General features: G+C 47.5%; 1 protein-coding gene across 1 annotated transcript in view; it reads right to left on the bottom strand.

The window, feature by feature from the left end:
- Window positions 1-24145, bottom strand: part of LOC138301512 (sperm axonemal maintenance protein CFAP97D1-like) — a 419805-nt gene that overhangs the window by 290114 nt on the left and 105546 nt on the right. The window contains exon 2 of the mRNA XM_069242024.1: window positions 10815-10885. Coding sequence (XP_069098125.1) covers window positions 10815-10885 — 71 coding nt within the window. The remainder of the gene's footprint in view (window positions 1-10814; window positions 10886-24145) is intronic.

Raw genomic sequence — 24145 nt, 5'->3', positions numbered from 1 at the left:
ACTAACTTTACTTCATAATACTGTAAACTTTTAACTTCCTGCCTTCTGCAAGTGTAAACTTACTCCCGCTCTCCTCTTCTAACTGCTTCACCCACCAGAACAGTAAAAAAATCTCATTCAAACCAAAAAAATATCTTGGCAAACTGCCAACTCAGCACCTGCCCATCAGTGACAAAGGACCTCATTATGAGTTTGGCGGTTTCGGGCAAGACCGCCATGCGAAATGGCACCCCCATACCGGCGACCACCCGATTACGAGTCACAAAACACAAACGGCCCAAATACAGACACAAAACCAACACCGCCAGGCCAACCCACAGCAAAAGAGTGACTGATCAACCACCGGCCTCGCCACACCGAGACCATTCCGACCGTCATATTATGAGGCAACCTCCAGCACAGCGGAACATGCACAGTGGAAACCGTTGGCGGTTCGCACCGTGACGGAACAAAAAGACACTGCAGAAAGTAGCCACTACCACATTGGCTATTTCAAATATCCCACACCTGATAACCATACACACACCACGCACACCTGATCACGCCACCATATACCACCCTGACACCAACAATCCCTTGCATCAAATACAAGCAGCCACAGCCACACTCGAGACGAAGCACACTCTAAACACACCAAACAAATATCACACAGCACACATTGCAAAAATCAACACCACAGCTCACCAGCACACAGACAGCCATGCCCACATCACCCTACACCCTGCACTGCACACAACACACACAACACATACCCACCCCACAACATGTCATGCCAGAAACACCCACGGTTCACTGACAATGAGTTGCAGGTCATGGTGGACGAGATCATCAGAGTCAAGCCACAGCTCATGGGAATCCAGGTACAGCAAACATCCATAGCCAAAAAGCCGGAGTTATGGCAGAGGATCATTGACAGGGTCAACGCAGTCAGCACATACCCACGCACAAGGGAGGACATCAGAAAGAGGTGGAAGGACCTCAGGGGAAGGTCAAATCCATGGCGTCCAGGGAGAGGATGCCAGAAACAAGACCGGCGGTGGGCCTTCACCTCCTCCCCTTCAGTTGACATCCTGGGAGGAGAAGGTCCTGGATATCTTGCATCCCGAGAGTCTGACTGCAATCAGTGGGGGGCTCAACTCTGGTAAATCAGCAATACCCTCAAATAGCAACCACCCATGCCCAGCATGGCTCCCCACCACTCTCCAACCCACTGCAACCCACCCCACTGCCCCGTCCCAAACACCCCACGACCCTCCTCTGCATGCCACCCCACCCCACTCCCACTCCCATCATCCCTACACACACCCCTAATGCATGGATGTCAACCACAATGTGAAGAACCACAGCTCCCACAATCCAAATAAATGTCTGCAGTGCAGCAGCTGTCATTGCCAGCACTGGGAAGCAAGTCGAGCCACTGCATGCATCACAACAGGGACATAATAACTACAGACACACAACTAACATCTACTGTATCCATCCACAGGTACCCCTGCCACTGACACCATGCAGAGGATGCCAGGACCAGACAGCCCTCCCCAGGATGAAGGCCTCACAGGATGTCTGGATGAGGACGACTTGCCTGGGCCATCTGTGGCCACTGGACAGTCCACCAACAGGACACCTATCCTGGACACACCAGATGCCCCTACCCATGTGGCAACAACACCACAGCCAGACACTGAACCCCAAATCTGTGCCCCAGGGACCCCTCAATCAGAGGTGTGCCCCATAGTACATGAGCCAGAGTCAAGGGCACCCACCCTAGACAATGAAGGCCCGGCTGCTACTGGGAGTGGCCAGGGGCACAGGCACAGGGGACCAGGAGAGTAGTGGGAGGGGAACAGTGGGCCACGGGTTGGGACAGCCACATCAAATGACTGCCCTGGAGGGCCTCAACCAAGTCCTGGGTGTATACCGCCACACCCAGGACACAGTGGCCCAGATCCTTGCTACTGTGCAGGAGACCCAGCGGCTGCAGGGGCAATACCATCAGGAGGCCATGTAGCACAGGCCGGCCCACAAAACCACCATGTAGGGTGCTCAGGGCCCTGACCACTGTCATGCATGAGTCCACCACCCACCAGCAGGCCCCTTCCACTGGTCACATCCCATCACAGCCCTCCACATCAGCGGCAGCCAGTGGCATGGAGGCTCCGCCACAGGACTCGCAGGACACGAGCACCCGACCCCTGTAGCTGAGGAACCCCCACGCATACCAGGATGTCCAAGTAGACATCCAGCCAGACATGATGGCCAGATCACGACCACAGCCAGGAAGTGACCCTCTCCTGAACATTCTCCCTTGTATGTGACTGTGACACACTGTCGACTGTGCCAGGGGTGGATCCTTGACCTCATTCAGCTGGCAGGCACTGCATGTGTAGTGGGGTGGCTGCACTAAGTGGTGACAGTGCTACGTGACTATATCCAAGTAGGCCTGCCAACTAGCAGGATCCTGTTGGGTCTGCAGTCCTTTGCTTGCCTTTCTCTGGCCATGGGTAGTAGGCAGGTACTGGACAGGTGTGGCAGGTATGACACTCCTTATGTACATATTTGCATCAGTCAGACCATCAGCGGTTGACGTGTGCATTGTTGTGGTCCCCCCCATGGAGTTCCCAAGTTGTAGGATTTTCAGAGGTGGGCATAATGTATCATGGCATGGCATCAAATGCTGATGTTCTACCCTGTGTGACTGTTGGGCTGGCATTGATCCATTGCACCCTGTCTCTCTCTTTCTCCCTCCCTGTCTTCCTCTGTCTTTGTGTGCATCAGCTTCATCTGGAGACGGAGAAGGGACACAGGCGAGTGGGGAAGCTGCAGTCCTCAGGACCCAGGAGGCTGACACCAGCGGAGCCTAGGGGACCAGTGGGATGGAGGGCGAGGGGAGTGCCACGGGGGAGACCGGATTGACCACTACATCTTCAGATTCCTTCTCCGATGGCAGCTCTCTGGCAGTGGCAGGCCCATCTGGGACCACCCCAGCACCATCCTTGTCTGCCACCACTCTTACCAGCACCACCCTCCCAGTAGCTCCCCACCCAGTTGTCCGTGCCCGCTCATCCAAGAGGGTGGGCATCTCCTTCACCACAGGCACCTCTGCCCCTGCCCCTTTCAGCCCTGCTGCCCTCAATGAGGAGGCTATTGACCTCCTGAGGTCCACCTCTGTGGGGGCAGACAACGATCATGAATGCCATCCAGGGACTGGCATCCCAGATGCAACAGTGCAATGCATTCCTGGAAGGCATTCATGGTGCCTTGTCTGGCATACAGAGATTGTTTCAGGCTCTGGCCTCCTCCTTGACGGCAGCCAGTGTCCCTTCTACTTTCGTCCCCCCTCCAGATACCTGTTCCCATACCCACATCCCACTCCCCTCCCGATCCAAGGCACAGCTACTCATTTGCATCAACAGACACAGTACGCAAGCACAGACATAAGCACCACAGATGCCACCACCATGCACACACTAAACAGACACATGCAGACATGACAACATCCACACCCTGCACCGACTCCCCAACCACCTCCCCCCTCACCGTCGACACACCACTCACACCTGCAGTCAGCATCACATCAGTCACTGATCCTGCCACATGTGCCCTCACTGCCACCGTCACCACATCCTCTGACCCCCATTCATACACCCCATACACCACTGGTGCAGAGACCACGACTGTCAACACACCCCCATGCAGCACATCCACCCTACCTGCAGACACCACCCCAACATACACTCACACATCCCCCCTGCCATATCCCTGCATCTCCTCCCCGCCTCCTCCCAGTACATCGAAATGCCTGCACTCACACACACACCCAACAGTCCCCCAGCACACACATATCATCCACCCACGCACCTGCGTCCAAGGCACGTACACACTTCACAACCACACTGTTAGAAATGGGGTCTTTGGTTGGCAGTCAGGTTACCCCCTGTCCAAGCAAGGACCTTCACTCTAGTCAGGGTAAGTCACACACAATCCAAATTATCCTGTGCTCACCCTCTGGTAGCTTGGCACTGAGCAGTCAGGCTTAACTTAGAAGGCAATGTGTAAAGTATTTGTGCAATAAATCATGCAATAACACAGTAGAACACCACAAAAATACACCACACAGTGTTTAGAAAAATACATAATATTTATCCGGTAAGATGCAGGTCAAAACGATCAAGATTCAATAAGTATGCATAGAAATATCACTGTAAAAATGATATAAAGTGCCTGTAGTCTTTTAAAAAGCAACAAGTGTCTCTTGCAAGCACAAAGTACCTGGTTTGCGTTCAAATTTTCCACAAGGGACCTCAGAGGAGGAGATGCGTGGAAAATGGGGAGGTGTGCGACGATTTTTCCACGCACACAGATGATGCGTTGTTGAGTTTTCACGCCGGGCAGGCTTTGCATCGATTTCTGGCGCATAGACTTGGATCCTCTTTGGGTTGCGGGGTTTTCAGACAGGGAAGATGCGTTGAAATCCTGGGCGTGCAGAATGAAGTCACAGGGGTTGCGTTGATCCGGTGGACGTTGTGTGAAAATTTCTGCTGAACGGCAGGTGCTGCGTCGATTCCTCTCAGGAAGTCGGGCTGCGTCACTCCGGTTCGGCTTTGCGTCGATCCAGTGGGCCGTGCGTCGAATTTCCAATCACAAAACTGGCACTGCATCGATCTCCTTGTCAGGAAGTCATGCTGCATCGTTCCGGTTCGGCGTGCGGTGATTTTCTCACCGCAAGGCAGGCTGTGCATCATTTCTTGCAGGCTGTGCGTCGATTTCCCCCTTGGTGCCCCTGCCCTGTGGAGGCCTGTACTTTGCAGTCAGGAGTCAAGTTGGGGCGTTAGCTTGTGCCCAGTGTGCTCGGGGCACTATGGACTATTGGACTGGCCCATGGGCCTGTATGTTGATTGTTTCATGCACAATGTTAACTGTTATTATATTTATGCAGCACAACACCGTTGGTGTTGATCGTACCTACCTAGTCCCAGCTTTCCTTCAACATGTATGTGTGGTGGTTGTTGGTATTAGCGTGTCTGCGTGTGTGTGTGTGTATATGTGTGGGTGTGTGTGTGTTGGTACGGGTGTTTGTTTGCATGTGTGTGTGGGAATGGCTTCCTGTGTCGTGTGTGTGTGTTGTGTGTGTGTGTACTAATGTCATTCCCTCCAGTGTGTGCTAGGCTGGTCTACTTACGCTTGGTGTTGTGGTTGCCGTCGCTGGTCTGGGAGTTGCAGGGCCAGGTAGAGGTTTGGGAGGAGTAGCAAGTTGCGTGCCTGTGTTCCTGACTGTAGGTGTTCCCTTTTATATTGTTTGTTTCCATCAGGCCTTTGGTGGCTGTAGTTCTGCCCCGGAAATCCTGGTGGTGTGCCACCTTGTAATATGGTTGTGGGATACTGCCTGACCGCCAGGCTGAAGATGGCTGCTGCCTGTTGCGCCAGCCCTTCTGCTGTGGCAGGCTGAACGGTTACTTGTCTGTGTTCTGCAGGTACCTTCCCAGGACTTGTGATATGGCGGTTTTCACCGCTGGGCCCGTGGCAGTGTGTCCGCCAACTCCACCACGGTGGTACGCTGACCACCAAACTCATTATGAGGGTCAAAGTCTTGAATATTACACTTCTTGTGCAACTGATCCAAAGATACAACCTCCACACAATGCACACCTCAAACCCTTAATAAAGGGGATGAGCGGGCAAAAAATCAGGCCTTTTTTCACACAATGGTGGCTGATATCCCGAAAATCTCTATCTTATAACCAGTGTTCCACCCCTGCCTAATGAGATAGCTCAAAATCATCTGGCAGTCCTCTGGACTGTACCACCCCAACCCCACCCAGAAAGGCCGTGGAGCATACTTCCCTAGGTCAACTGCTCCTCCAAGCCCTTATTACAAGTAGCTGTTTAAAGACTGCAAGGAGAAAACTATATTTGACAGTCTTTGCAATTTTTTAATGCAAGGCTAGGGGAGTATTTCATTTAGTGGTATCCTTCTTTTGTTTCAGGACACTATCCCTAAAGATGTTTTGCCTTGATTAAATTCAACCTGAGGTACAAAACTTTCCATTCTTGCTTTTTAGGCTTGACTCAGTGCATGTATTGTCGCTTGCGAATAACTTTGCTTACTTACAGGGAGCTTAGAGCCCTCCCACACAGTTGCTTTTCCCCTCCGACCCAGTACTGTTGTATTGATGCCCCCTACCATCCTCCCACCCTGTTCCACATTGTTGTTCTCCCCTTCGCACCCTGTCCCTCCTTGTTTTGCTTGCCCCACTTGTAGCTTGACCCTCCCATCATGCGCTGTTGCTTGCCCTTTTTCACCCTCCTATACCGTATTGATGCTTGCCCCTTGCACTCTCCCATCCCTCGTTGTTGCTTGGCCCTGTTGTTGCCTGTCACCCCACCCTGCATTGTTGTCTGCCTGTGCTGTTGCTTCCCCTCCAACCTGCATTGTTTTACTTGCCCCTTCCGTTCTGCTTGCCACTCCCATCCTTTCATCCCATGTTGTTGTTTGCACCCTGACACTCTCCCATCCCATGTTGTTGCTTGTCCCATTGTAGCTTAACTCCTCCCAGCCCCCACTGTTACTTACCTGCAATGTTGCTATCCCCCCTACCTTCCCGTCTTGAGTTGTTTTGCTCTCCCCTCCCACCCTCTAATCCTGTGTTGATTTGGTTTGCCCTCCACCTCGCCCATCTTGCGTTGTTTCTTGCCCACATTGTTGCTTGCCCAATACCACCTTGCATTGTTTCTTGACCATTTTGTTGTTTTACCTTCCTACCCTCCCATCCTGCACTGTTATGGTTGCCATTGTAGTTATTTTCCCCATCGTACCATCCTGACCAGCTTTATTGCTGGCCCCCTCCTACCCTGCATTGTTGCTTGTCTGTATTGTTGCTTTCACTCTCCAGTCTGGTATTGTTTTGCTTGACCCAGTTGTTGCTTGCCCCATCCCAAGCTCCAGTACCATGTTGTTTTTTGCCCATGTTGTTGTTTCCCCATCCCACCCCTCCAATATGTGACCTATCCGCTTTGTCAATGTTTTTAGATATGCTGCACAGAGCGTGGCTGGGTCATAGTGATTTTTTTTATTGCTGGCGGGAGGGCAGAGCAGGAGGCATCAATAACTTGTGTTCTGCCTTAGATGCCTCCCACCACACTCTCCCACCAGCAATTTAAAAAATAAAGCTCTATGACGCGGACAGCGCAGGTCATGTATAGCATTTTTTAAAAACTTTTTTAACTGTCAGCCATACTACATGGCATCAATTTACAGATTTTTGTTAATAATACAGCCACGCTCCTCACTAAACTCCACTTTGAAGCTGGCTTTGAAGCTTCTTCTAAATGTTGTTGGCATTTTGTAGTTTGAAAGCCACCAACCACTTTTACAGAATTGTTTAAAAATTGTCTTTCAGGTCAAGATCTTAAACCTCCCTTAGTGTTGACTTTGAAGCCTTTCCACATCAAACCAGTGTGAATTATTTCTAGATTACAAACCACCACTTTCAGAAATATTTTCAAAACTTTTTCAGAATTATTTTCAAAAAGTTGCTTGCCCCCGTGTTGGTCTGCAATGTTGCTTGCCCCTCCCATCCTTTCGTCCCATGTTGTTGTTTGCAGCCTGCCATGTTGTTGCTTGTTCCATTGTGGCTTAACTCCTCCAGCTCCCATTGTTACTTCCCCCTCTACCTTCCCATCTTGCGTTGCGTTGTTTTCTCTCCCCTCCCACCCTCTCATCCTGTGTTGATTTGCTTTGCGGTCCACCGCGCCCATTCTGCGTTGTTGCTTGGCTACATTGTTGCTTGCCCACTCCCACCTTGCATTGTTTCTTGACCACTTTGTCTCTTTCCCTTCCTACCTTCCCCTCCTGCAAATTCTCCTTGCATGGCAGCCTTTGTTTGAAGACGGTACATCATGTTTTACAGAAAAAAATCACTTATTACTCTTGTTTTAATATTCTTTTGTGACACTACAACAAAAACAACCTTTTTCATTTGATGCCAATGAAATTAAAACGGATGTGATGGCTATACCTATTGTAAAACGCACCAGTTTCCAATTTTTTTTCATAAAACGATTTCTTGAGTGAGGATCCTCCAACCCATGTAAGTAGTATTTGCTTTGAAGCCAATCAACTTTAAACCAATGCAGCCGGTGATTTCTATATATTTGCAAATTGTTTTTAAAAAGTTGTTTTGTTCCAAGTCTCAACCGCCCTTTTTATTTGACTGAATTCCTGTGCGCTTTGGACAATATTATAAACTACTTTAAACAAACATAGGCAAACCAGTATGCCTGGCCTTCACAAGCTGGTGCAATGGTAAAGTTGTCTTTATGTGGCCACTATGCTTGCAATAATAATGTTGCATTTAAAATTTTTTACTATTTTAATTCAGATTTTTTTTTATATAACACACCTTTCAGTTGTACCTTGCATTTTACTATTAATATTTTAAAGCAGACAATAGGTCGCCATGTAACCAAGCACTCAAATCCCAGTCAGCTACAATATTATAATGTCCCTTAAACATTTCATAACCACAACTTTTTAAAAAGGAGACAGAAAATAAAGTGCCATCCCACTGGGCACCTGAAATCCAGGCAAATTAAAAAGCTGGTAGTCACAGTTATAAAAAAGTAATAAAAAAAACACTTCGAACCATTTTTATCACTGAAGAAAAAGAAACTATGTTTTAGGTGGATGCGAACGATCTGCATATGCTTAGTGTCATCACTCAAAGTGAAAGGAGCAATGAGAAAATGGTCTGATTTATTGCCCCAAACTGTATGCTCTGGTGGGTGGAAGCAAAACGTGGATGATTCAACTGACCAATGACCAAAAGCCTGTCTATATGTATATTGTGTATTTAAAAAAAGCACAACACAACACAGATACATGTTTCACATGCCCAGAACTAGAAAAGTTATATTTTCCATTACACATTACACACTTTGGAGGAAAGTATGCAATCCCATATTTGAGGTTGCCAAGCCTATCTGCCCTAATGCAATATACTGTGGAGGACCATGTGTGCTCACGTGTGCTCAATTTGCTTCATGTGTGTTATGTAAAATATTTGACCCCCGTGGAAATGTTTGTGAGTATCCTGGCACTAGCCGTCTTAGGCAAATTTCTTAGGCAAAGAGTAGCAAGCAAGTGTCAAGATAGCAAAGGCCATCCCTAGGGTTGCAGCTAAAATCCATGGAGACACTTGATTGCTATCCTTGGTCCATACATTTTTTAAATGTTTTGTTTGATTTTATTTTTTTGTTGCTTTCATCAGAATAAACAATATATATTGCACACGTTTTTGGTCCATGGTAACTTTTTATTGGAGTTTCTTCTTTAGTGTGTCAGGAGGACATTGTGAGCTTAAAGCACTGCTTATCACAGGCCGTTTAGGCAGCCTAAAGCAACGTCATTTTAAGGATTATGGGGCTCCGTGTCCTGAACAATTTTGGATGTAACGTTCTAATAATTCAAGCCTGCATGATGCTAGACAATATTGAACTATACTACTACTATATATCTTCCTCTGGGACCAAAGTCCTTGAAGTGACAATGGGTGGAGACAGATTTCGAGGGACAGGCAGGAAGAGTGAGGGTCTGATCGAGAAATCAATGAAAGTGAGAGAATCTGAGAAAGAACAGTTTACCACGTGGGGCTGGGTGTGGTATCAGATGGATTTGCCCATGCTCTAAAATGTCTCTCCTGAGAGTATTCATGCTACATCAAGCTGCAACGGATTCCTGTGACAACAAACAGGCCAATCGGCAGTTTAATTCCTTCCTGGTATGAAAGAGCTGTGATGTGACTGCGACAAGCTTATATGATACAAACATAGTTATTAGTGCGTTTAAAAGTATGTTTTCACACATCTGGGCTTTTGACTAAATAGATAAAGAGGTCCTGTCAAGCAAAGCTGTAATAGACGTGAAATACAATTTAGTGGCTGCTGTGCAGATTATAGGCCAACAAAATATCACTTTGTGGATGTAAAGCAAATACAGAAGTGAGCAAACATGACTGATGATGGTGAAGACACTGACGTATATTGGTAGTTCAGCAGACCCACCATATTTAAAGTTTCCTGCAGTGTCAACAGGCATTTATTTGCCACAGTCACTTCCACCAATACCCCAGGAGAACTTCCAGCAATAAACTGTCCCAAGAGGAAAACCATATCATTACAGCCCTTTTGGGATTTTGTAGTTTTTCAGAAACGCGCTACAAGGTGAGAGTGTGAAAAACAAATATCTTAATGCAGAGGGATTTTTCTCCAAGTTCATGGGAGACATGTCTGCATTTTTCACGTTTGCAACCATTCTGCCAGTCATGGCTGTTACAAACAAGAAAAGGCAGCATTGGAAGGTCATTCCCCATAGGACGGACCTTCTGAGACCATTAAGTTGGTGAACCTGCCTCAGCAGGCTGTCAGATGATAGTTCCCAAAGTTGAAGTGTCCCCTGGCTTCACGTTCGGAAACTCAGTGGTTTCGCTACCTCTAGGAGGAGGAAGCGAGAGGTTGTCATACAAAATATCCATCGATTTTGGTCAGACGCCCTGTTATGGCTAACCTCTAAATCAGGCCCACTGTGTTCACCAACACAAACAAGAGGCTGCGTACCTTGATTGGCAATACGTTTGCATACCCGCATGTACAATTTCAGGAAAAGAGCTTTGTGCTAATACCTATAGGTAATATATGTCGCATGTAAAATAGAGATGGATTTATTTGTATCTCTCTCATGTAATAAAGCAGAATTATGCATTAGACAAACATGGCACGTTTGCACATATACCTCCCTTTTTTTATTCAACCCCACATACCTGAAGTTTTTTCATCTGGACATGTTGGTGAAGAAACACCTTCGGGGGTTTATTATCAATCTCGGATTTTGCTAGGGAAGAAGACAAAATTTAAAATAAACATATTTTTCTATTGTGTTTTTCTCAGTCCAAGTACAACATTCTTTCTCCAGTTTGCTTCACTTGCAACCATTATACTTAAAAAAGGTTGAGCTATTGTTAGTGACCTGAGTACACTTCTGAGCTGCAGGAAGAGGGTAACATTCTGGAAAGAGGAAGGCTACCCTATTGCAATTTTGGCACATCATTTGTCCTACAAACTACAGGTTTTCCTCCTTTCCATCTATAAATGCATTAATACAATTTATTCTCATCATATAAGGTTTCCCTAAATCAAGTGTGAGCAGCTAATGCCCACCAGATTTCCAATATTTCTTGCAGCCCTACACTTAAATTTGTAACTGAAAAAAATAAATCTCAGAGCACGCAGGAAAAACAGGACACACTTAGTCAATAATGTTTGGGGGTGTGAGTCTATGATTTCCCAACAAGCAACAAGGTGTACCCATCTAAAAAGGATAGGATGAGCTGGGGCTATTGGATGGTGGTAATGGAGAGGGTTAAGTGCTGTAGTTTTCAGTTATCTGGGAAAGTAAGGGCAGTGGGGCCTCATTGCAATAGTCTGGATGACGTTGTCCACTCAAGTCAGGTTCCTCCTCACAGCAATGTAGAGCAGAGAGGCCATGGAAAGCAGGCTAGAATAAGTCCACATCTAATATTAGCAGGCCAGGCTTGGGGATGACAGTGGGGGCAGGCTTTTTATTCACCCGGGCCAAGCAGCAGACCATGTTTGAAGAAGAGAGGAATAAAGGAGCACAGGCTTGGTGAGACCTGCAAAATAGTATAAAATGTCGCAAAATATCTAGCAGTGTCTAATGACATAAGACACCTAAAACTACAAGAAAGGAAACTTTGAAACTACGAGGAACAGAAAACTCTTGCACACTGTGGTGATCTACAGAGCAAGGAACCAGTGATCTCTCTCTTTTTCTCTATTTTAATGGATAATATAGAAATATTATAAGAAGTTTAAGGATATGAATATTATAGCTGTGGGTTCATGTGCTGAAGGACATTGACATTTGTTTTGTTCTACTGGGGTGTACAATTGTGCTTTGTTCAAATGGTAGTTACGTTTTGAGCTACTTTTCCTAATTATATGCATTTGATGCCATTCTAAGTGTTTGTGGATGTAGTAGGTTTAGTCTAACTTTTTCACAATGGATATGTAGATTAATGATAGGTTATTGATTGTCAGTATAACTTGAATGGATGTACCACTGAGTGAGCAAATAATTAGACAACTGTATGGCTTTGATATGTATTGAGCATATCATGGTAACACAAATTGTGTCTGGTGTGTACTGTTGCTGTTGGGTGATGTGTAGGTTTGGCTTGTATTGGTTGTATTACTGATATAGCTAACACTGAACCATCTGGATGTTTTTTTCTTCACCCACTTGCATATGACAGAACACCATGATGTGATGACTTGAAGGGAGATAATGATAGAAAGGGTAGATGGGTGGATGGAAACAAGCCAGGTATGACGAGGATGGGAGACACCAAGACCAGGATGGGAGACACCAAGTTCAAGTCAAATCCAGATTGCACAGCTATTATCTTCAATAGCAAATTGGATTGTAACTCAAGGTTTTACAACTTACTGGTCTACAGACCTAGAATGGAATTTTTAGAAGGCCCTAGTGACTTTTATTTTTTATCTGGAAGATGTGTCTAAGATTCTAAAATGCTTATTGACAACCTGAATGGATTTGACTTGAAATTACTGTTAAATACATTTAAACATATTGTAGGTCATACTCTTGACGGAATGTTTTCAAATCACCCAGACCTACAATGGGAGGATACCCTTCATGTTATCTGGTCCGATCACATGTTGGTGCAATGTAGTATTGGTATTAAACCTATATCCAAGTTGAAAAAAAAGCTACTCAAGTTAAAGCCATTAGGGGCTGGAGTAAAATTAACAAGAATGAATTATCAGAGATGTTAGAGGCATCAAAACCATCCTAATCCGGCAATCCTAATGAAGCAGCAGATAGATATTTTATTTGGATTAATGAGGCAGCACATTAGTTTGGCCCCCATTTGGTTGGTGAAAAACCACTGAATTTGTGCAACTGTTTCTTGGTACTCACATACTCTTAAAGAACTGAAAAGGACCTGTGGGTGACAAGAAAAAGTTTGTAGTAGTAATCCTTCCACAGAAGAAAGAACAAATAGAAATTGGTAATTCATGAGTATAAATCAAGGATCAAGTTGGAAAAGACCAATGATTTCACTGAAAAGACCAAATGGCCACCAATTCTGCCAGGGAGCATTTCAAATGATATAGTCACTTTTGCCCCCCCCCCCCCCCCACAGCCACCTCGATAACCCCCAGTCAATAGCTATGTGATGGACTGGCTGATTTTCTCCATAAAAAGGTAGATGTTGTTTTCAAGGAGCTCAATGTCAGACAGAGGATAACTGCTCGTCCGTAGAAGATATTCTCCTAGATAATAACCATCAGGAACTCCACAATCTTTACCTCTTAACAACCGAGCGAGTGGCTGAATTAATAGGGATCACTAAATTATGTACCTCAGCAGACCTGTGTCCCCCTAAATTGTTGCAAGAGATTGTGGAATGCTTTCCCAAGAAAAGGAAAGAGGCGTCTATTCTCCCGCTACAAAAAAATTGAATTTCAATCTGAACGAAGAGAAGAACTATTGTCTGATTTCTTTGCTCTACATTTCAGTAAAAGTTCTAGAAAGACACTTAAACATCTTGAATTCCTAATTTATGGACCAACATAAGACTGGATGAAGCCAATTGTGGGATCAGAAAAGCACACAGTGCAGAATCGGCCTTGGTAATACCGATTGAGGAGATCCTGGATATTGTGGACAAAGGTAGAAAGACTGTTGTGGATCTTTAAGACCTATCCACAACCTTTGGCACAGTCAGCCTCACAGTCCTGAAACAACGGATGGTAGAAACTGGCGCGGGGGTCAGCTCTAAACCTCCTCTGTTCCTTTCTGGATGATAGGGAACAATCAGTGGCCTTCGGAGATTTCAACTCCAAACCATTCTCCTTGCTGTGTGGTGTCCACAAGGGTCATCACTGAGTTCCATACTATTCAATTTATACGTGACTCACTTAGCAAAACTGATAAGAAATTTCAGTTTTTCAATCATTTCCTATGCTGATGATACGCAAATAGTAGTATCTATCACTAACTGCAAATAGGAGGTGGCTGATCTATTTATTAATTGTATGAGAGCTATAGTGAATTGGCTGAGCAGCCACTGCCTTAAGCTAAATTCTGAGTAGACAGAGGTCCTTATCTTGGGAAATGACATCTCTTTTTGGGACAATGTCTGGTGGCTACAGACTCTTGGTCCTCTGCCCATTCTTGTATCGAAACTGAGAAATTTGAGTATTCCTTTTTATTGATTCCAATCACACATGCCTTTCCACTTGTTGCATTTCCCAAAACGATAAAAAATAAATAATAAACAACATTATCCGGTAAGTTAAAAACATAAAAACAGGGCATGAGAAATTTGTAGCTAATATGGGTGCAGGGAATCATCTTTTCATAGTGACAAAATGATATGCAAAAGGAACGTAAAACGTTCTCTTAAAAGTAATTATGTATGTGTGGATGGTACTACATAACCCATAACGCACCTTAAACAAACTAGAATATTGGGGAAGAGAACCAAGCAGAAAAATGAAGTATAAAGCTATTGAAAACACAATAATAAAGCAAACGTAAGGTGAACGTAAATACAATATCAAAGGGAACGTAAAGCCTTTTCATAAAGGTAAATATGTAAATTTGGCACTACATAACCCACAATGCACCAAAAACCAACATGAATATTGGGCAAAAGAATAAAGTTATTAAATGAAGTATAAAGTCATTGGAAACATAGGTGGTCATTTTGAACATGGCGGTAAACAATGCACCGCCGGCGGTGGCAGTAACTACCACCAACAGGCTGGCGGTCCGGATCGCGAAATAATGAAGCACATGAGAAACAGGCAGTGGGCCATCCACCCACAGCCATTTTGGTAGGCCTGCCGATGACGGCGGAGGCCATCTTTAGCCCGGCAGAAAGGTCCTACCCGCCCACCACATAATGAAACACCACACTGCCATCAGTTCCGGGGTGGGAACCACCGCCACGCAAAGCTTGGCGGAAACAACACATATGAAGGGAAACACTCACCAGAGGCACACAGAACACGCAACGCCAACATGGAGCAAGAGTTGGAAATAATCCCAGTGCTTCTCCCAGCAAAATTCCTCCAGGACCGTGACCGCCAACGAAGACAACAACGGTAAGTACCGCAGCCTAGTACACATGGGACGAAAGGGCACAATTACACAACCACCCACCCCACCCACACCACAACACACACCCAACCCCTCCCACCACCCCAAGCCATACATACCCAAACAAAATGTACTTACCAGACACAAGCCAACAAATACCTGCACCAATGCACACCCCTGTGCACACCACACCCCCATTGTTAAATGCTGCACAACCAGTCTACGTTGCACCAACATGTCTGCTGGGCACTAAAATTTAATTTGAATAAATAATCAACAACGTCCAAACAAGGCCATAGCGCAGTCCACATAGAATGCTTGGACAGGCAAATATTGCCCACACTTGACCCCTACGATGGAAAAGGAAACTCCACTGAGAGGGGGCATCTATGGGTCAGCCAGGCACTTCAGGTAGCAGGGGCAGGGGGTTGCAGGGGCAGGTACTCAGGTTTGGAAGAGGGGTCTTGGGCTTAGGATTAGGAGGTGGAGGTGGAGGTGGAGAAGGTTTGGGCTTGCCCTTGGAAGGAGGAGGAGTGGGTCTGGACTGGGGGGTGGCAGAAGGACCAGGGGCAAAGGGCCTTCTTCCTCCTGGGGGAAGGGGCATGGGAATGGGAAGGGTGAACTGGGTGAGGACAAGGGAATGTTTGGGGACAAGATGGGGTGGGCCAGTGGGTTCAAACCGGTCAACACGGGGGAGGAAAAGCTTTTTAGGTGCAGTTGGATGGGTTTTGGAGACAGGTTTGGGAGTGGAGGTTGAGGGAGTTTGGTATGAGGTGTAGGTATGCTGGACTTGGATGCAGGTGCCTGTTTAGTATGCTCATGTGCGGTGGATGTATGTGGAGTGGATGAGTGTGAGAGTTTTTGTGTTTTGGGAGGAGGGGGATGGACACAGTGGGAGAAGACAGGCTGCCAATGTATATGGATGTTGTGTGGGTGTCTGCGGGTCTGGTGAGTGTGTTGCAAGTGCCTGTGAATGTAGTCGTGGTGAGTGCAGGTGTGGTGTCTGGGGTACATGCCTGGGTGTCAGCTGTTGTGGTTACTGCAAGAATGGAGGCAGAAGAAGTGACTGAGGGTGCAGTGCATGTGGGTGTGCATGGTGAAGTGACAGACAGGGAGGAGGATGAGGGCGACACAGTGGGGGTAGTGGATGTTGGTGTGTCTGCTTTGGTATGTTGGGTGTGTACCTGCATGTGGTGGGACGTGTGGTGCTTGTGTTTCTCTGTGTGCTTCTTGTGTGTTGATCTGTGTGCATGGCTGTCTCTATGTGTGCTTGGAATGGGTGAAGGGAGTGGAGTGATGGAAGGGGTAGAAGTGGTGCGAGGTGGGACGGAAAGAACAGGGACACTTGCTGCCGTCAAAGAGGAGGCCAGAGCCTGAAAAGATCTCTGTAGGCCAGACATGGCACCGTGAATGCCTTCCAGGTATGCACTGCATTGCTGCATCTGGGATGCTGGCCACTGCATGGCATTCACGATGGTTGTCTGTCCTACATAGATGGTTCTCAGGAGGTCAATAGCCTCCTCTGTGAGGGCAGCAGGGCTGACTGGGGCAGGAGATGAGGTGCCTGGGGCGAAGGAGACGACCACCCTCCTGGGTGAGCGGGTTGGGGCAACTCGGTGGGGAGCTACTGGTGGGTGGCGATGGTATGGGGGGTGGCGGAAGGTGGGCCCAGTAGGGTCCGCCACCACCAGGGAGCTGCCATCGGAGGAGGTGTCGGAGTCACTACCTCCAGTAGTAGTTGCCTCCTCCGTGGTACTCCCCTCGCCCTCCAAACCACTGGTCCCCTTGGCGCGCTGGACTGTGCCTTATGGGTCCCATGGGCTGCAGCATCCCCACTCGTTGGTGCCTCAGCTCCCTCACCAGATGATGCTAAAGTACACAAGGACACAAGAGCACAGAGAGGGACAAAAAAGGAAAGAAGTATGTCAATTCGGAGATACAAATACATGTTGGGACACATACACTCACACCCATCTCAGGCACTAATCCTCAGCAGACACAACATATGAAATGAATGTGCCCCTGACTGGTAGGCATGATCCCACAGTGCACTACATTCCCATCCTGGCCCTCTACTCTGATACATTTTGCAATGTGAAACAATGAGAGACGATGCCAAGACAACACATCTGCAAATCCATGAGGCTACATTAAAAACAATGGCCCAGACAGGGGGACACCTCACAGGCCTGCCATAACTTCCCAAGGCACTATCCCACAGATGTAGAGGGGGGCAGGACTGCAGGGACATACCTGTCTATGTGCCTGGCACTACTATGCATGCACCTAACTACACTCATCATAGTAGCATCACAACAGTGTTGGGACTCACCCCCTTGTGCGCTGCTGTGCTACCTTCAAGCGCCCATCCAAATATGGATAGGCCACCGCCAGAATGCAGGCCATTTGAGGGGTCAGGGTCCAACGGGCACACCTCCCTCATTGGGAGGCCTTCCCCAGCTGGGCTTCTCTGGTCTTCTTGGCCCAGCGCCTCAGGTCCTCCTACCGCTTCCTGCAGTGGGTGCTCCACCAGTTGTAAACCCCCAGGGGTGCACTTCCTTGGCGATGGCTTGCCACAGTCCCCTCTTCTGATGGGCGCTGACCTGCATGGGATACACAGAGTAAAGAAACAGATGTCAGTGTGGGTGCCCCATACACAAATGCCATGCCAGTTTAACCTGACATAGCCCATAGAGACATACATATAGACAATAGCCAAGCCAAAAAATGCCAGACACACTAAGGGTGAGCATTCACACAGCCAACCAAACCTCCTACAGGTATCCACCACATTCACACACATTTAAAGAGGACAAATAGTGACTCACCTGTTCCTCTGGTCACCCATAGAGCTTTGCATACAGGGGTAGGACCCTGTCCACCAGCTTCTCCAGCTCCTCCGTGAAGAAGACCGGGACCCGTTCCTCTGTAGCACGTGCCATCTCAGGGACCAGAGTCACGACACAGCAGCACACGCAGTGGAGTTCTTCCGTACTCGAGGTGCAGGAGTCAAGTGCCAAGGGCATGGCAAAATGGCTGTAGATACCGCAGCGGTGTGCACCGTCACCACCAGCGGTGATCATGATTGGCCCTGCTTCCCCATTGCTTCCCCATTGACAACCAATGATCAGGGGCACAGCGGCGAACACCACCTACCACCATAACAACTTACGCCAGCAGAATGAAGTCACTTCCACACCACACTACCTGTATGGCAGGGGGCTGCCGTTTTGCATACACCACCCCTTCATAGCCTGGCCGGGGGCCTAATCCATGGCTCCATTCACTCTCCCCTTCGCCGAGTACTGTCATGATTAGTGGTTCTCCTCATTGAATCATGGTGGGAAGTGCGTCTACACTGTGATGCCATAATAACTGAGACACCTCACCACACATTGCCCTGACAGGATTAAACGTTCTTTGTATCTGTGTGAGGGACAATTGGGTCGCATGGAAAACATGAATGGTGTTACCATGTTATGCAAGTATATGTCCCAACTCAATGCGTCTATCTTTCTCCACCATAGGTACAGACCCATGTGGCGAGGGAGAGGCCATCTGTTTACAGACCCCTGGTAGATCTGGTCACCATGGAGTTACGTCACATCATCATAAATTACCCTCTGAGTCGAGCAACAATCCTCGAACTCTGTGCACAAATGGAGCCTGTTCTGATGCCGGCTAATAGGAATACCCATGCCATATCTATAACTGTGCAGGCACTATCTGTGCTATATGTTTTGGCCACAGGCTCATTCCAAGTGACAGTGGGCATGGCAGCCGGGGTATCTCAGCCAATGTTCAGCTACATCCTGGCTAATTTCCTGAATGCATTCGTGCAACACCTGCAAAGTTATGTCCAGTTTCCCCAAAGGGCTGATCTCATCGCCATCAAATCTGGATTCTATGCTTTTGCATATATGCCCTATGTGATAGGTGCCATTGATGGTACCCACATAGCCCTCATACCCCCAAGAGTAAATGAACAGGTGTTCAGGAATCAGAAAAACTTTCACTCCATGAACGTCCAATTGGTGTGTACTGCTGATCAGTCCATATCACATGTCAATGCAAGGTTCCCAGGATCAGTCCATGATTCCTTTGTCCTAAGAAACAGCAACGTGCCACACATGATGGGAAAACTACAGGGGGACAGGTGAGTGTGTATGACACTGTATTAGTGACATACCTGCCAGGCAGGCTGTATGCAAGTGCAAAGCATATCTTCTAACTCTCTTTCAAACACTTTTCCAGGGGATTCTGGCTACACAAACATGCAATGGCTCCTGACACCTGTGAGAAATCCCAGGACAGATGCAGAAAGGCATTATAATGAGGTCGCACAAGGAGGGTGATAGAGCAGACCATAGGACTCCTGAAGGCAAGATTTTGTTGCCTGCATCTCTCAGGGGGATCCGTGTTCTATGTCCCTGACAAGGTGTGTCAGATAGTGGTGGTCTGCTGCATGCTGCACAACATGGCTGTGAGGAAAGCTATCCCACTTTTGTCCAACCACCCCTGCCACCTCAGAGGATGGGTGAGAGTGATGGAGAAGAAGAAGGGGGAAGACATGAACTCCAGAACCCAGCTAATCCGGCTATACTTCCAGTGACTCTCAGGTACATTTGCTATTATGCTAATGGCTTTATCTCATTGTTTCAGGGTGACTTATGTACTCATTTCTGCAGTGTCCCTTACCGGTGATGTGGCAACCTTTTGACTGAAGAAACATATGTGCTAAAGCAATAGAATGTACAGTGTGACATGCTTCAGACACTACAGTCTGTTAGACCCCCTCCTGCAATAAAAGTGGCATTATGATGGTAACTGGCTAATGCATTCACATTCACAATTGATTGCTCATATTGATTAAGGACAGATATTTTGGGTGCACAACTGTATTTATTCAAAGTCAAAACATCCATGAGTGATGGGACAGTGGAAGGAAGTAGGCACATGGTGAACAACATACTCAGGTACATTTGCTCAGCCGTTGACAACACAGGGGTATAGTACATGTGGCCATTGGAAGATGGTGAGATGGCAGTGGCATGTCAACAAGGTAGCTTAGTGGCAACCAAGGGAGACAGTTCAGGGCAGAGTCACTTCCTGGCGGTGGGCTTGGTCTTGGCTGTTGTTTCAGTGGAATGTCTGGGTCTGAGGCCACGTTTGCAAAGGGGAAGCTGGGCTGCAGGGGAAGAGGTGCTGGTGTCCTGTGAGTCCTCTGGCAGTGCCGCCATTACAGTAGGTGCTGCAGATGTAGATGGCAGGGCAGTGTCCTGGTTAGTGGAGGGGCCTGCAGGTGGGTGGAGGTCTCAGGCTGGATGTTTGTCTGGCACAGCAGCACCCCTGCAATGGAAGACATGGTAGCATTGAGTTGTTTCCATTGCCTCCTAGTGGTGTGCTACCTGCAGCCTCTGATTCTGCTCCAACGTGGCCAGGATCTGGTCCATCCTGTCCTGGGAATGGTGGTATGTTCCCAGGACCTCAGCAATGACCTCCGGGGCAGCAGCATCCCTCCTTGGGCTACCTCCCTGGGCCACTGATACCCTCCCACTGGCCCTAGCCCCCTGTGCTTTTGTCCCCTGCACAGGTCTGGCAGTCCCACTTGCACTGGGCCCTTCATCATCCTGCCTGGTGGTGGGTGGAGACTCAGGCCTCTGTACATGTGGGCAGTCAGTCCGTGGCCTGGAGACACTGGTGTGAGGGCATTGGGCCAGAGCGTACAGTGGTGGCTGAGTGGTAGGAGTGTCTGTGGTGTCCTGGGTGGGGCTTCTGGAGTGTGACTGTCCAGGGGTCCAGGGGCCAGGGCTTTCCTCTGTGTCAAAAAATCCCTCTGCACTCTCCTCAGTGGGGCATTTGTCATCAGATGGAGGACTAGCACTCCTTGACGTCTCTGTCTGGGTGGCATGGGTGGTGGTACCTCTGTGTGAGAGAATAGAGATGTGGATGTCCTGCACTTTCTTGTCAATTGCAGCACTGGTCAGCAGTAATTGGTGGTTGAATTCCCATGTAGTGGCATGCAGGGTCTCTTTGTGTTCATTTTGATGCATGTATTGAGGGGGAGGTGCATTGTGGGTGTTGTAGTGCTCCTGACATTACATGGATGGGTTGGTGACTGTGCACAGGGGGCTGGATGGTGATTTGTATGGGGGATTGTGGGCATGCTGGTGACATGGATATGAGTGTGTGGGTGTTGTGGTCTGGGTAGGGGATGGGGGCTTGGTGGTAGTGAGAGGGATAGGGTGATACATGCATTGCAGATGTGGTGACTGTTAGTGTATTGTAGTTGACTTACCCGAGTCCAGTCCTCCAGTGATTCCAGAGAGGCCCTCCGGGTGCAGGATAGCCAAGACCTTCTCCTCCCAGTCGGTGTATTCGGGGGGAGGAGGTGGGGGACCACCACCAGTCTTCTGTATGGTGATGTTGTGTCTGGATGCCATGGAATGCACCTTCCCACGCAGGTCGTTCCATCTCTTCCTGATGTTATCCCTTGTGCGTGGATGGTTTCCCACAGCATTGACCTTGTTGACTATCCTCTGCCATAGTTCCATCTTCCTGTCCAAGCGTGTCTGCTGCACCTGTGCCCCAAATAGGTGTGGCTCGACCCTGAGTATGTCGTCCACCATGGTCCTTAGCTCCCTGTTGGTGAAGTGGGGTGCCATGGTGTGTGTTGTGGATGATGTGTTGTAGGTGTGTTGGTGAGGGTGCTGTTGTGTGGTTGTGTGTGACTTGTGTGATAGTTAGTTCAGTGTATGTGTGTTGTGGTGTCAATATCTGTCATGCTATTGGCATTGCAAAGGATTGTAGGGTGGGTATGTATGTGTTTTATAGTGGTGTGGATGTGTTAGGTGTGTGCTTTTCAGACTTGCCAATGTGTGCATTTGTTGTTGGCGGGTCCCATTGCTGGCCGTGGAAGTCGGTATGCCAATGGTCGTTCAACATTCACTCTCCGCCGAGCTGAATTGTGCATCATTATTTGGTGGGCGGAGGATTTGTCTGCATGGTGGTAGTGGCGGGGTGAGATGTACTGTCTTTCCGCCGTCGTTGGCCCTGGCGTTGGGTGGAGGTTGCAAAATGTTTAGAGGTTTGTTCTTTTGGTGCATCGTTATACAGCGGTGTGCATTCCACCACTACTGGTGGTCTTTTGTTGGACGTCAGCACAGCGGTCAGCGGTGTTTGCCGCCAGGTTCATAATGAGGGCAATAATATCAAATTGCTGCTTGACAGTTTTAGGTATTTTAAAAGTTATCTCTTTTTCCTACATTAATAGTGTTTAGACACGTAACACAATATGGGTTTTTTTCAAATGGTAAATGTTTGTTTAAGAAATGGTAATGATATAAAAACACTGATGATGGACTGCGCAAATATGCTTGTGAACAAGGTCGGTGAGACTGAAACGTGGAGAGCTTTTTAATGCCAGAACAAGCATTTTCCTAAAGAAATATATGCCAGCAGAGTGACCTCTGAGTGCAGTTTATGTCTTTTCGGGATAACGTAGAAAAGGAAATAATCTTTTGTGGATTTTATTTGGCGTCCCTAGCCCAGAAACCAGCACGGCCAAATGAAAAGAAAAAGTGCACCATAAGATGCCTTGACAGGGGAAATCTTTTTTTAATGTTTTATTTTATATGTTATATGTTTTGTTATGTTATATGTTGGATGTTATATGTTCTGTTATGTTATATGTTATGATGTGCAAAATGTTATGTGATATGTTATGTTACGCTACGTTATGTTGCGTTGCATTACGTTATGTTACGTTTACAAACTGGGTTACTGTTTGACTAGGATGTGAGCCCTGGTCAAGCAGCAAACACAATCCTAGTACAACCCCAAAATAATCAGTGCCTTGTAGCTTGGCACAGAGCAGTCAGGCTTAACTTTGAGGCAATGTGTAAAGTATTTGAGTAACTTTTCAAACAGTAAAACAGTGAAAACACCACACATAAATATCTCATAACTGGTTAGAGTAATAGTGCTAACTTTAATAAATAAAACAAGGCCACAACTACAAAAATCCAATTAGTATAACAGGAGTTATGTATTTTTAAAGAATAAACTGCAAAATAGCACTTATATGCAGAAAGCACCAACTGCAGCTATCATTTCGTGCAGGACTGGGTCAAAGTCAAAACGTCAGGCCAACTTTGATGGAGCGCGGGTCAGATACAGTCCCAGATCAGTCCCGCTGAAGGTTTACCTTCTCAAGCTTTATGCCACGAGATCCGTTCACGTTGGAGAGGGTCACGAGGAGCAAGGGGAGCTTGGCGGGCAGCAGTCAGCCTGGTGCAAAGATCAGGCAGGGCATCACAAATGGATGAGTTGGAGCTTCATGTTGGCAGTCCTCCGTGGCATGAAGATGCTGCTGTGACACGAAAGGGGCTGGTGGCAACTCCCGCTGGATTTCAGTGATAGTGGTGCAGTTCCGGTGCAAACAGGCCCGTTCACCAAGAGCCCAAACACTTGATTTCAAGAGCTTGTGAGCCACACCAAAGGTCCAGGACCAGAGAGGCACCACTTGGGAGTCAGGAACTCTCTAGAGCTGGGTTCAGGAGCTGATTGGAGAGCCTTTTGTGTCCTTGAGGCTCAGATCAGAAGGCCGGCAGACTAGGCCTTTGAGTAATTCTAAGATCCGGGGTTCAGGATGAAGGTGCAGGTCTAGTTCTTCTTCTCCAAGCAACAGGGCAGCAGGTCAGTACGGCAGGGAGGCAGTTGCTTTAGAGCAGCAGTCCAGCTGAGCGGCAGTCCTTGTAGCAGCACTGCAGTCCTTCTTCCTGGCAGAGTATCCACAGGCCCAGAAGTATACTGAAATGGCAGTGTCTGAGTTCCTACTTTTATAAACAGTTGTACCTTTGAAGTAGGGAGAAGCTTCTAAAGGCATACCTTTGAAGTGCACAGATGCCCTTTCTTCCCTGCCATGGCTCCTGACTAACT

The sequence above is a fragment of the Pleurodeles waltl genome, chromosome 6 (assembly GCF_031143425.1).
Source record: "Pleurodeles waltl isolate 20211129_DDA chromosome 6, aPleWal1.hap1.20221129, whole genome shotgun sequence".
Lineage (NCBI taxonomy): Eukaryota > Metazoa > Chordata > Amphibia > Caudata > Salamandridae > Pleurodeles > Pleurodeles waltl.
The sequence above is the reverse complement of the archived record's forward strand: the minus strand, read 5'-3'. Positions and strand labels throughout refer to the sequence as shown.